Source organism: Chrysemys picta, chromosome 13, assembly GCF_011386835.1.
Source record: "Chrysemys picta bellii isolate R12L10 chromosome 13, ASM1138683v2, whole genome shotgun sequence".
NCBI lineage: Eukaryota > Metazoa > Chordata > Testudines > Emydidae > Chrysemys > Chrysemys picta.
The window spans coordinates 52,405,008-52,417,879 of record NC_088803.1 but is presented as its reverse complement, the minus strand read 5'-3'; the positions used below and the strand labels follow the sequence as shown (position 1 = coordinate 52,417,879).

Sequence of the window (12,872 nt, the reverse complement as noted above, 5' to 3'; positions counted from 1 at the left end):
AACCCCTCAGCCCAAGTTCAGAACCCGCATCCCCTCCCGAACGCCAACAGTGAGGGTGGGGGAGAGCGAGCGACGGAGAGAGGGAGGGATGGAGTGAGCGGGGCGGGACTTTGGGAATGGGGTGAGGCCTCAGGGTAGATCCTGGGTGGCCCTTAGATTTAAAAAGTGATCTTGGGTGTAAAAAGGTTGGAGACCACTGATCTAGAAAATAGCATCAAAGGAGAATTTAGGTGCTGACCTCGTATTTTCTAGATTTCTCTTCCCGTGCAGTTTCTTATTCCCACCCAGGGGCCAGCGCCAAAGGAAAGATTCCAATCGATTTCAATGGCCTCTGGATCAGACTCATTATTTGCATGAAAAACCAGATTTTTGGTTTTTCACGAGATTCTCTGCTCATGCGGGATTGCCTGGAATCCTCTAGTCCCATGTCTGGTTTCTTTGTGCTGTGGATGATTTTGATGTAACTGAGGAATAAATAGTAAGAGAACATAACATCGCGTGACCAGGCCCCTGGTGCGGACAGAAGAGAGTGGTCTGGCTAAAGCCCAGAGCTGGGCGTTAGGGACCTGCCTTCTACTCCCAATTGTGCGACCGACTCACTCTGCAACCTTAGGCAAGTTGCTTCACTTCTCTGGGCCTCAGTTTCTCCTGTAAAACAGGAGTAAAATGTGCACAGGGGGACTGAGGTTAATGTTTGTGAAGTGTTTTGAGTCCCCGGCCTGGACAGCGCAGAGCAGAGTACAGTATTAGGTGGCTGGTGATCAAACTGAAGGAGGATGGATAATACAGAGCACAGGAATGGTTCGTTTAAAAAAAAAACCCCACATGCTGGACCAAATCTTCATGTGATGTAAGTCAGCAGAGCTCCGCTGCCATGGGACTTGGCCCTCTGGGCAGAATGCCTTCCCCCAGGGACTGGAGGGGCTAAGCATCCGACATTCTGTCTGTCTGGGTCCCGTAGCACCCTACAGGCTCCCATCAGGGACCAGGCCCCAAAGCGGTAGGTACGGGACACACACAATGAAAAAGCTGGACCTTGCCCCAGACCCTCACTCAGCATCCTCCAGCCCTCCAGCCGAGGTGCCTCTCAAGTGACGTCGTTCACACTTCCAGCTCTCACTCTCTTTCCTCCTGTCTTTCTCTTTATTTAGCTGGTGTGCCGGTTACCCTCACTGCCGGGACCTGCAGTGCTATTGCTATGTCCCTGCCGGGAAGCAGACGGTCCTCCACTGGCTCTCGAAGGTGAATACGTCCAACCTATTATTGTAGATGACACCGGAATCCCTGCAGCGCCTTTGCCGAGAAACGATACAAACTAGAGGCCATTTTTCCTCTCCTCCCAAATGCATTAGTGCAGCCTGAGTGAAGGAGTAGATCCGAGCGCTTTTATTTAAGAAGGGCGGCTAGCAAGGTCTTTTTCTGGACCTGGACCGGCAGCATTGTGCACAGACCAGACCCCAGGGTCGGGCGATGGTTTTGGCAGCTGCCGAAATACCTTGTGGCCTGTCTTAACGACTCTTCTGCATAGCACTTGCACAAGGGTCCGCTTCCTGCATGCACACTTGCATTTGTCTCTCCACTGCAGTGCGTGAAGTCGGGATTATCTCTTCAGCTCTGTTGGGCCAAAGCCAGGTGTTGATGGAGTGTCCTTGTCCTCAGCCACTGGTGTGGAGGTTGTGGGGCTTTGCGGGGTTTGCCCCTTGAAGAGATTTTCCCTAGGCTGCCGTACTCTGGGTACAATCAGAGGACAAGGGAGAAATGCGTGTTCACACCAGAGTTTGTTCATTAGAATCATAGAATATCAGGGTTGGAATGGACCTCAGGAAGTCATCTAGTCCAACCCCCTGCTCAAAGCAGGACCAGTCCCCAACTAAATCATCCCAGCCAGGGCTTTGTCAAGCCTGACCTTAAAAACCTCTAAGGAAGGAGATTCCACCACCTCCCTAGGTAACCCATTCCAGTGCTTCACCACCCTCCTAGTGAAATAGCGTTTCCCAATATCCAACCTAAACCTCCCCCACTGCAACTTGAGACCATTGCTCCTTGTTCTGTCATCTGCCACCACTGAGAACAGCTGAGCTCCATCCTCTTTGGAACCCCCTTTCAGGTTCACATCCTCCCCGGACAGGAGTTATTTCACTATTGATTGTGTCAATGCCTGGCTAGCGGTACCTCCAGAGTGGCCATGTGATGCTGTCGAAGAAGAGAAGCCCAGAGGTGGCCCAGCAGACAGATGTTTTGGGAGTAGCAGGGTTGACTTGGCTATAAATAAAACACAATGGGATCCCAGCGGGCTCAGGAGAGTGTTGGGCTCGCGGTGTGAAGGGGAAAGGCGCGCTCGTTATAACAGAACGGGGGGTGGGGGAGGAGAGTGCCGAGTGGCTCCAAACCCAAACGGCACCCGAGGCAGAATTCACACCACTGCTGTCACTGGGCGCAAGACCCTAGCCGTAAGACGGGGTGGATTGGTGCCCGTTAGGCAGCCCCTGTCTGCGGCGCTCTCTGTAGAGCTGCTGAAGAGAGGTAGGAGCTCTTTGTTGTGATGGGCAGTAGAGGTGGGAGAGGGGCACAGCCTCCCTGGGCCTGGCCCAGGGGACGAGGGCAGCACCGGGTGTGCCGCTCCCCTCGGCCCCCCCCCCTTCGCTATTGTCACCGTTGTGAGACAGCCTTGCTCTGTTCCATCTTGATCCCCGCTGTTTGTTTTGTCCTTTTGTCTTGTGTGTCCCTGTGTCTGTGGTGGTTTGGAAGCCGGGGGTTTTATGGAAGGAGTGGCTTGGCCTCGTTCTTTAAGTCTTCAGCACCCCCTGCCACTCCGACTGAGAAACAGCCTCTTCTTCCTGCCTCCAGGCGCCCCTCTCCCCCCGTCAGCATGCGGGACACCTACGGCACCTCTTCACTGAGCAGCAGCAGCAACTCGGGCTCCTGCAAGGGCAGCGACAGCAGCCCCACCCCAAGGTAACCGGTCCAGAGCGCCCCGGGGAGGCCGCCCCGCCTCGCCCACCTGCTCCACTGACTGTCCGGCCAGCCACGTGGAACGGGGACACGGGCCTTGCAGTGGCTCCGTGAGCTTTCCCCGAGGGGGTCTGGTTTGTGGAAGCCTCTAAGGCGGACTGCTACGCAGAGTCTGAAAGCCCTTGCCCGGTCACTGGCTCTGCTGGCAAAGAGCAGCGTTAGTCTGAGGCCCGGGCTTGAAACCCCTCGAATCCCTTCGTCCCGTAGGTTCCTGTCCCCGCAGGGCTGGGGCTGGCGGGACTTGTGCATGTGCAGTAAGGCAAGGCATAGCACTGTGCGGGTGTGGAACGGCTGATCTGCCGGGAGGTCGTGTCAGAGGAAAGTTTTGCCCTGGTGTCCTTGTCCAAAAATTTCCCCGTCTCTGCTCCATTTTCTTTCCTGCCCATCACCTTGATTTCCAAGCACCCTTTTCCCTTTGTCGCCTTTCCCGCCAACACACACGCTGTCGCATAGAGCACTGGGCGCCACTGTCTGCTCCCTTCCCGCACGCCCTGGTGACATACGGAGATCCTTCAGGAGGAACGGCACCATGGAAACAAGAGGTGGTTGTTATTGTCCCTTTATGATGCCCGGAGGATGTTGGACTGGAAAGCAGGAGACCGGTGGACTTGTTGGAAGAGGAGAATTTTGACTCTTCCCTGGGATAAAGGACAGTTGAGCATGGAGCACATGAAATGGCCCCAAAGATTAAACACAGCTCCCATTGCATTTCTTTCCCCCTTGGGAGTAGAATTGCGGGGCCCGGGGATGCTGTGAAATGCAGTGGTACTTGCTACAGACAGCTACATTGGTCCCAGGGCTATAATGGATCGTTTCTATCCCTCTTCTCCACTCCCAAACCTAATTGCTGGTTCCTCAGTGAATGGCCCAAGCTCATCATGGAGAAACTGACCAACTTCTCGCTATAAGTAAACATATGGCCCCCTCCGAGTTTGCTGAGAAGGACTTAGCGGCTCAGAAATCTCTGCGTTACAGCTACTGTGAGCCCCTCTGCTCTCTTCTTTGCTTACATGTCGTCTGTGTGTATTGCAGCCGAGGGAACAGATCTCCAGTGCTGTGGCAATAACACTTCGCAGACACAATGCACAGCTGGCTTGGTTTGTCGCATGCCTCTTCGCCCTTCTTGTGCTGCACGTCAGGTCTGGGCCTTGCTGTGTCACTTGTGTCTTGTCGTGCTTGACTCAGCCAATACAACAGGAAGTGTGAGGACTGAGTAAACGTCGGTGCCATGGCCAGGGGAGAAATGACGTGGGGTTTAACAGCGGAGAAGATATTTCTGCTTTTCCTGTCCCCCCATTGCCACGCTCTGCTCCCCAGTTAATGAGTGCAGTTCCGTTGACTTCAGGGCAGCTGTGCCGATTAACCCCAGCGGAGAATATGGCTTGTTGTCTACAGCGTGTTGTGTGTTTAGGGTTGGGGCTGTATCGAAGCCCATTCCAGATGGGCCCCCAAATCTCCTGGGTTCTCCAGAGGCGCACACAGCCCAAGGGTGCCCTGCCAGGACAGATATTCTGCTTTGAATTTCTGAATGAATTCACTGTTTGGGACAGCGCTGGACTAATGATACCAGCCAGAGTCTGCAGCTAGACACTGCACTGGGCTTCCTCACGGAGCTCTGGCAATGACCCACAACCCTCCTCCATGCTTCACTCCCCGTTGTTCCAGCCCCAGGCCCCCATGCAGTCGCGTCAATACATGTCCCTCCTGAGAGGCAACCCCCTCTTCTAGTTCAGCCCTGGCCTTCTTGAGCAGTGGCGGCTAATCATGCCCCGTTGTCCAGGGGCTTTGTGCTATGGACAGGTGACAGCCATCAACCTTTATTTGTGCGTCTGATGCCAGCAGGAGTTGAACGTAGGTGTGCAGGAGCAAAAAGTTAGCCCATGACTGACTACTCACCGCGGCCCTTAGAGTCCTCGGGGTGACCCTTCGTGGCCACAAGGAGCGACTGCCTCAAGCAAGTTCTAATCCGGAGCTCTCTGCCTCTTGGAAACATGCTCCTGATGACGTATTCCCGGGGAGAGGTCCCACCTTGGGCTCGCTTTAGAAAATCACTAAGAATCTTGCGTTGCCATGGGAGCTCGCTCAGAGAGGTCGGGGTGTTTGCTGTCTGCAGGGTCCCCTCTCTCCTAGCAGAGCTCTGCGAAGGATCTACCCTTCTTCTAGGTCCAGCTTTAGTGTTAGCGTCCCAATGTGTCAGTAACCAGGGCAGGCGATGTTTCTGTAAGTGTCATGTCTAATGAACACTTCCTTTTGCTTCTGGTGGCTGTATTTTCCAGGGCTAAAGTGGAGTCCCTCTCCAGGGAGATGGGGCATCACCCATTCTGCCGTGGGACTGTCGGCTGCTTGGGGGCAAGGGCCTATCTTCAGTGTGTCCGTACAGTGCTTTATATGCCCATGAAGCTCTAGTCATAATAACCACAACCGTAGCTCAAGGCTGCAGCACAAATACCGTCTACCTAGGCGGGGGGTGTCCTAAGGGTCTGGTTAGAGGACACAGCCTGCTTTAATTTCTGCATGAAAATGTGTGATATTCAGCAGTTCTTAATATTCTTACCATGTGTCCCACTTTAGGAATATCGGGGCTCTGACACTGCAGGGTGTTAAGGGATGAGAGGGGTCTTCTGTTCGTCACACAGACAGGCTCCTTTCTCCAGGACCGATCTGGGGTGCCCTAGGTGTGTTCAGTTGAGCGCACGCTGGGACGTCTCATTGGAGTCCCGCAGGGTCTGGGGAGACCCTCAGTGTGGTCAGCTGAGCACATGCTGGGACGTCTCACTGGAGTCCAGGAGGGTGTGTAATCCAGGAGGTTTGTACTTCAGATCTGAGAAGTGGGGAGGAAAAGGTTAACATTCCCCACTTGGTGAAACCCCTCTTCCCTTTGAGACTCCTGGCTCCTATCAGCCTGTGCCCCAGCGCCTGGCTGTGCTAGAATCAAGGAAATGAGCCGAGATCTGGGGCGGAGCGGCTCTGTGGGACCAGCACTGACGTGGTCGGGATTGTTTTACTTGGCGTGCTTGGAGGGTTGTTGACTGTCCATGTTTTCCCAGGCGACCCATCAAGTACAGTCTGTGCAGCGATAACCATGGGATAAAGCCCCCCACTCCTGAGCAGTACCTGACCCCCCTCCAGCAGAAGGAGGTCTGCATTAGACACCTGAAGGCCCGGCTGAAGGACACCCAAGAGAGACTCCAGGACAGGTAAGTGCTGATGCAGGTGAGCAGGTAACAGGAGGGTCCCAATACCAGTGGGGATGAGGGAATGGAAGGTTGTAACTGAATGCATAGGAACCTCCAAATCAGGTCAGGCCATCTAATCTAGTGTCCTATCTCTGACAAGTATCAGAGGGGTAGCTGTGTTAGTCTGAATCTGTAAAAAGCAACAGAGGGTCCTGTGGCACCTTTAAGACTAACAGAAGTATTGGGAGCATAAGCTTTCGTGGGTAAGAACCTCACTTCTTCAGATGCAAGTAATGGAAATTTCCAGAGGCAGGTATAAATCAGTATGGAGATAACGAGGTTAGTTCAGTCAGGGAGGGTGAGATGCTCTGCTAGCAGTTGAGGTGTGAACACCAAGGGATGGCTACCTTTACATCTGCTATATATACACTTCAACCTCCCTGGCCACACAATAACAGATGTAAAGGTAGCCATCTTACAGCAAAAAAACTTCAGGACCAGACTCCAAAGAGAAACTGCTGAGCTCCAGTTCATTTGCAAATTTGACACCATCAGATCAGGATTAAACAAAGACTGTGAATGGCTAGCCAACTACAGAAGCAGTTTCTCCTCCCTTGGTGTCTTGCATCTGAAGAAGTGAGGTTCTTACCCACGAAAGCTTATGCTCCCAATACTTCTGTTAGTCTTAAAGGTGCCACAGGACCCTCTGTCTCTGACAGTGGCCAGTATCCACTGCTTCAGAGGGGGGTGCCAGAATCCATGTAGTGGACAACTATGACCAGAGGGGAAACAGCCTTCCCAGCTGCAGGCAATTCGTGGTTGGTTTGTGCCCTAAAGCATGAGAGTTTATATCCCTTATATAGGATAAAAATGTGTAGCTGTGGATGATCTCATTATCCATATGAATGTCTAATCCTTGTGCTAATCTGACTAAGCACTCAGTAACATCCTGTGGCAGTGAGTTCCACAGGTTAGTCAGGAGTGGTGTAAAGCAAAGTGTTTCTTTTTATCAGTTTTAAGTTTGTTGCCAAATTTGGGAAGGAAATTTGGAGATTGCAGAGACTGATTTTCACCTGGCAGGTTTGTGACTCTCCCGTTCTCCATCAAGTTGCTCTCTGATCTGATTTTCTTGAGCAGCAGATATTAGTACACTATGGTGTTCTTACATTTCTACCTGTATACTGTATATTTATTGAGCGTTGTATATGAATACAAATCGCCCTCTCCCCCCAATACCTAATAACTTGGCGGTGTAGGAAAAAGGATGGAGTTGTGAACTAGACTCATAGACTCTAGGTCAGAAGGGACCATTGTGATCATCTAGTCTGACCTCCTGCACATGGTAGGCCACAGAACCTCACCCACCCACTCCTGTCACAGACCCCTGACCTCTGGCTGAGGTACTGAAGGCCTCAAATCATGGTTTAAAGACTTCAAGTTACAGAGAATCCACCATTTACACTAGTTTAAACCTGCAGAGCTAAGAAGATTCTCATCTGACCACTGTAAGAGATGGTCACAGGGTTTCTATTTGGCTGTCCCCCCACTCTGCTTCCCTCAGAAAGTATCCCCACGGCCCCTATGTGCTTTCTGACCCCCTTCCCCACTGAGCACACCCCCCTCCCCAATGCTACTGTTACCCAAGGGAACCTGGGATTGGACAATCTAATCACAGAACAACTTCATGCCAAAGTACTTTGTGCTTCGGTTTACGACCATTTTTACCCATATACATCCTGTCTGCCCTTCTCCTTGTATAGAAGGTCCTTGCATAGGTGAGAGGAGAAAGATGGTGAGTAGGGGGTTTGGACAATAAATTGCCCTCAGAGAGTGACCCCAGAAATGCACCGTCCAAACTACTTTTAGCGTGGACTGTCAACACCTATGCAAAATTCCAACCTCCGGTCGTGTCACACCGGCCCCCTCGGGTGGAAGTGGTGGTGATTGTCTGTCTGTCTGGTGCAGGGATACTGAGATTGAGGATCTGAAGACCCAGCTCTCGAGGATGCAGGAGGACTGGATCGAGGAAGAGTGCCACCGTGTGGAGGCCCAGCTGGCACTCAAGGAGGCCCGGAAGGAGATCAAACAGCTGAAGCAGGTGATTGACACCGTGAAGAACAACCTGATGGAGAAGGACAAAGGCCTTCAGAAATACTTTGTGGACATCAACATCCAGAATAAAAAGCTGGAGACCCTGCTGCACAGCATGGAGATAGCACAGAACGGGGCTGTGAAGGAGGAAGGGGCCGGGGAGTCGGCAGGGGGCTCTCCAGCCCGGTCCCTCACCCGCAGCTCCACCTACACCAAGCTGAGTGACCAGGCAGCAGGGGACAGGAACGCTGGGGACTCACAGACCCTGTCAGCTGAGGAGGTGGTGGACAGTGGCTTCGTGGCTGCAGATGACTCGCTAAGCCGGACAGACTTGCTGGAGCAGAGCAGCCTGCTCTCATCAGGGGTAGAGTTCTGCACCGAGGAGGGGTCTCTACAGAGCTCCTTCACGCTGGGCTCCAGACTTCCCACCAGCTCCACCTATGAGAAACTGATGGGTACGCAAGGCAGCGTGGAGGCCGGAGTGCAGGCGAGCTGCATGCAGGAGCAGGCCATCCAAACTGACTTTGTGCATTACCAGCCGGACCTGGACACTATCCTGGAAAAGGTCATGAAGTCCCAGGCTTGCAGCCTGGGCAGCCCCACTTCCGTGTGGGTGTCCGAAATGGAAGACCTGGTGCCCAGCTCCGAGCCTCAGGCCCAGAACTTCTCTGGGACCACGGACTTGATGGCGACTGAACCCAACTCCGCTGTGGCGGTGACCGCAGGAGAGGGGCCAGAGACTCCGGAGGGGCAGGAGGGCTGCCCGGGACTGGTGACCAACAACCCTGCTGTGCACCAGCCCTCTAGCACTAGCCAGTCGGTGAGCGTCGTTTGCACCCTGGAGGAAGACGCTGCCGAGCTGAGCCAAGAAGCCACAGTACCGAAAAGCTATTGGAGTCGCCATTTCATCGTGGATCTCTTGGCCGTGGTGGTGCCGGCGGTGCCCACGGTAGCCTGGCTGTGCCGTACTCAGCGGAGGCAGGGCCAGCCCATATACAACATCAGCTCGCTGCTCCGCGGGTGCTGCACGGTCGCTCTGCACTCCTTACGGAAGATCAACTGTCGCTCCGTTAGCAACGTGGGAGGTAGCAGCGGCAGCTCCCAGCCATAACTCTTCTCTTCCACCAAGCAAACACATTGCACATGCTTCGAGAGCCGACTTGGTGAAAGGATCAGAATTTCTCTGACCACTGATTGTAAATTCCGGACACACCAAACGTTCGTTTTATTTATTTGAAGTACGTGGGCAACTTGACATCCTCTGATCTGCTGCAGCTAGAATATGCAATTCCAGGGGGCTTGCCGGGGGCCTGAGGAAAATGAGCTTCTGGGTTTGCTTTGGCTTCTGAGCTGTTTGAGGAATAAAAAAGGCCAATTCTGGAAGAGCAGAGTTGGGGGGGGCCCAGCCTCCTCGCTGCAGGACACTCGCCCAGCAGGTGATGTAGCTGATGGATTTTGCACTGTCTGCAAGTGACGTCTGTAGCCCAGATGTGTACTTGCCGGGTGCGTCTACACAGCGCAGCCCCCTGTGGCAGCAAGGCTCAGAGCCCGGGTCAGCGGACTCAAGCTCACGCTGCAGGGCTACAAATTGCAGTGTCGATGTTCTCGCTCAGGCTCTGAGACCCTCCCCGCACCCGGTATCGGAGCCCGGACCCCAGCGCCAGCCCAACATCTACACTGGCTATTTTGAACCTGCGGCAGAAGCCCGAGTCAGTTAACCTTACGCTCTGAGACTTGCTGCCATGGGACTCTTTCTGCTGTGTAGACGGACCCACGGTCACTTCATGTAGGGAGACAGAGCATTGCAAGCCCTTCCCTGGACTGATGGATCCCTTCCACCCCACCCTGCCTCCCCTGACTCGTCCACTTCTGTTGTTCCCTCTGGACAGGGCAGGGCCATTTGAAAGGCTAGCTGCCCAACTACCCTTTTATTGCATTGGACTTGTTCTGACAGTTGTTCCTGAGTCCCAAGAGGAACCCGCCACGCCTGCCGTCAGTGTGAGGGGAGTCCTGCGGGTCAAACCCTGCCCAGGGCTCCGAGGACATAGGGTAATGGCTGTAGCAAAGACTCATTTTAACGTGTAGAAAACAAAGGGGAACTCAAGAAGGCCTGGGCAGGAGAGATGGGGACAAGGGCTAGAACGGGGGAGGTGCCTCTCTAGAATAGATGTCCTTATTCCCAACACGCTTTGCAGAAGAAACAGGGAGAGGCCTGAATTCCCGGTTTGCAGAGAGGCGTCTAGTCTCAATCGGTGTGAGAGCCGGTGCAGAACGTGGCTTCCCTCCTTCTAGGAGCAGGGCTGGAGCAACGAGGGTTGCCCAAGTCTGCTCCCTTTGCCCGTGGGAGAGTCAGTGACTCTGAATCCCTTCCCTCAGAGGACAGAGTGGACAGATGCTTGCCTATACATTCACTTTGGAAACCATGTGAATGTCACTCCCTTATCCTTGGCCCCTCCTGGGGATTTGGACCTGTTGGTTCAAGTCCTGCTTTGCTGACCCAGTTCTAAAACTTTTTGCCTCCTGGAAGATGTGACAGTAAGGGCCCGGTGGCCAAGCAAGAGAAGCCAGATATACCTCATGTGACGCTCCAGAGCCGACTGCTGTATCTCTGGGCAGTATTACATATGCACCCGGGTTGCCCATGGTGAGAACTCCTTAAGTTCTGTAGCTTTCATTCCGTGCTTTGCACTATGTTCACTTTTTGCAAACGGAAGCTCCATTGTAGAGGTTTCTCTGCTGCAGGTTTCGATGACAGGCTGACGTCTGCACTGCTGGCAGAGTCCTGAAAGGACGAACCAAGGAGTCCTTTGCTGCTGCTCTGCGTCCATCCCAGCTCTTCGTCCTGGGGCAGGGAGAACAGCTGGCTTTCCTCAGGCCGTAGCGCGGCTCCCTTCGGTCCTGGAGTGTCTGCTAGGAGTGCAGGGTGAGAGTGTTTTGGTTACGCTAGCTGAGGGGGCGTCTGGCTACCCATCGCCGCAGAGCTTTCGATGCTGATGCTGAAAGCTGGAGATGCTGGAACTGGCATGGAGTGGGGGGGCGGGGGGGACAGAACAGAGAAGGCAGAGGGCCACGTGGGGCACAGGTAGAGCGTAGCCCTGGTCTCTGGAGGCAGCTTGTCTAAAACTCAGGCTGGCAGAAAACATCTTCAAGTGAAGGTGGCCTCCGGAAATGCCTTTAAAAGCCAAATCTCACTGCAGAGCTTGATCAGCTGGGGACAGATGCCTAGAGAGAATGAGGCCTCATCCAAACCATTTCCTCTGCCAATCTAGATGTTCAGCACAAGGCTGCTGGCGTACGCTCCAGTGCTCTGACGGGTAATCGGCTCGGGGTTATCTGCAGTGTTCGGCCCTGAGAGCGCATAAAATCAACTCCGTGAGCTTGGGTGGCCTTGCCCCTGTCTTCTCTGGGAAGTGACTGACCCGAAGGGCTAGGGCTTCAGAATGGCGTGAGTGCATTTTTGTACACACGCACACACACACACGCATGCACAGTGATAACTATGCACATATACCTTGTGTACAGAATTGCACACACGTGTTTCTGAATCTGGCTGCAAAGGTTTTGTTTACCTTTACGATTACTTGAACTAACAATGTTTCTGCTCTTACGTTCCCCCACCCCCTGCCCCGCTGCCCTCTCCTCCACACAGGTGGGGTGAGGGAGTATTTATTGTAATCGTTTTATTTTGTGATGGTTTAAAGCTAGTTTTCTGGCGGGGGTCAATCACATTGGTACACCTCCCCATGTTTTTTGCCCTCTGGGTCAGACTGTCAAACAGCTTTATTTAGACTTTACCACAGGTGGCTGGCTACCTTGGTCACGTGCCCCCCGCCCCCCAGTTACTGTTGTGGGGGGCAAGGGGGTGTTGCTGCATGTGTTGATGTTGCCACATGCTCGTACTTTCACAACCTGTATCCAGCACGCCTGGACTGTCACAAATCAATATCCCTTTGAAACAAGAGCTTGTTGCAGGATAAAAGTGGGCTACTGATTTTCAAAATGTGGTAGCCAGCTGGGGGAGCCGGGGGTGAAGGAGCCTGGGGTTTGATAATGTAATATAAAGTATTGGGGGAGACATGGACAAAACCCAGGCAAAATGGCAACTGTAATTGGAACTAGGATATAAGCTCTTGTGCGATGTACTTGTGAATGTGTGTACATGTCCGTTAGACTATCCAAAGCTCTGCTGAGAAATCAATGTAGGATTATATTTGAAAGAGAAATCTATATATTTTTTAAATACAGAACTTAAAAGCTGTAACCACTTTTTGTTCCCAGGGGCCTGTAATCTTTGTCTGTTGGTGGATGTAATAAATGTCATTGGGGCTCTGCCGTGCCTGTTTCCATGAAGCCGGCCGTAGGCTTCCTCTCTGGAGCGAGCTGGGCTGGAGCGCACGTTCCGCAGATGTTCCCCGGTCAACGTGTCCCTGCCTCTGAGCCAGGGCCGCCCGGGGGGGGGGGGGGGGGGCAATTTGCCCCCATGAGAGTTTTCAGGGCCCCCCACGAGAGTTTTCAGCAGCAATTCGGCGGCGGGTCCTTCACTCGCTCCTGGACCCGCCGCCGAAGACCCCAGGCCCCCTGAATCCTCTGGGT

The 12,872-nt window shown here is 53.5% G+C and overlaps 1 protein-coding gene across 7 annotated transcripts in view; it reads left to right on the top strand.

The window, feature by feature from the left end:
- SNPH (syntaphilin) overlaps positions 1 to 12,606 on the top strand; it is a 32,230-nt gene extending 19,624 nt beyond the window's left edge. For 2 of the 7 annotated variants that reach the window (XM_005304915.5, XM_042842616.2), the window contains 4 exons: positions 1,152 to 1,242; positions 2,848 to 2,955; positions 6,060 to 6,209; positions 8,154 to 12,606. In XM_005304915.5, the coding sequence (XP_005304972.2) occupies positions 1,199 to 1,242; positions 2,848 to 2,955; positions 6,060 to 6,209; positions 8,154 to 9,390 (1,539 nt within the window). In that variant the 5' untranslated portion in view covers positions 1,152 to 1,198 and the 3' untranslated portion in view covers positions 9,391 to 12,606. Of the gene's footprint in view, positions 1 to 1,151; positions 1,243 to 2,748; positions 2,956 to 6,059; positions 6,210 to 8,153 lie in introns of all 7 variants that reach the window. The other 5 variants (XM_024108927.3, XM_008172188.4, XR_002889429.3 and 2 more) reach the window with 4 other exon arrangements.
- Positions 12,607 to 12,872: the final 266 nt, after the last annotated feature.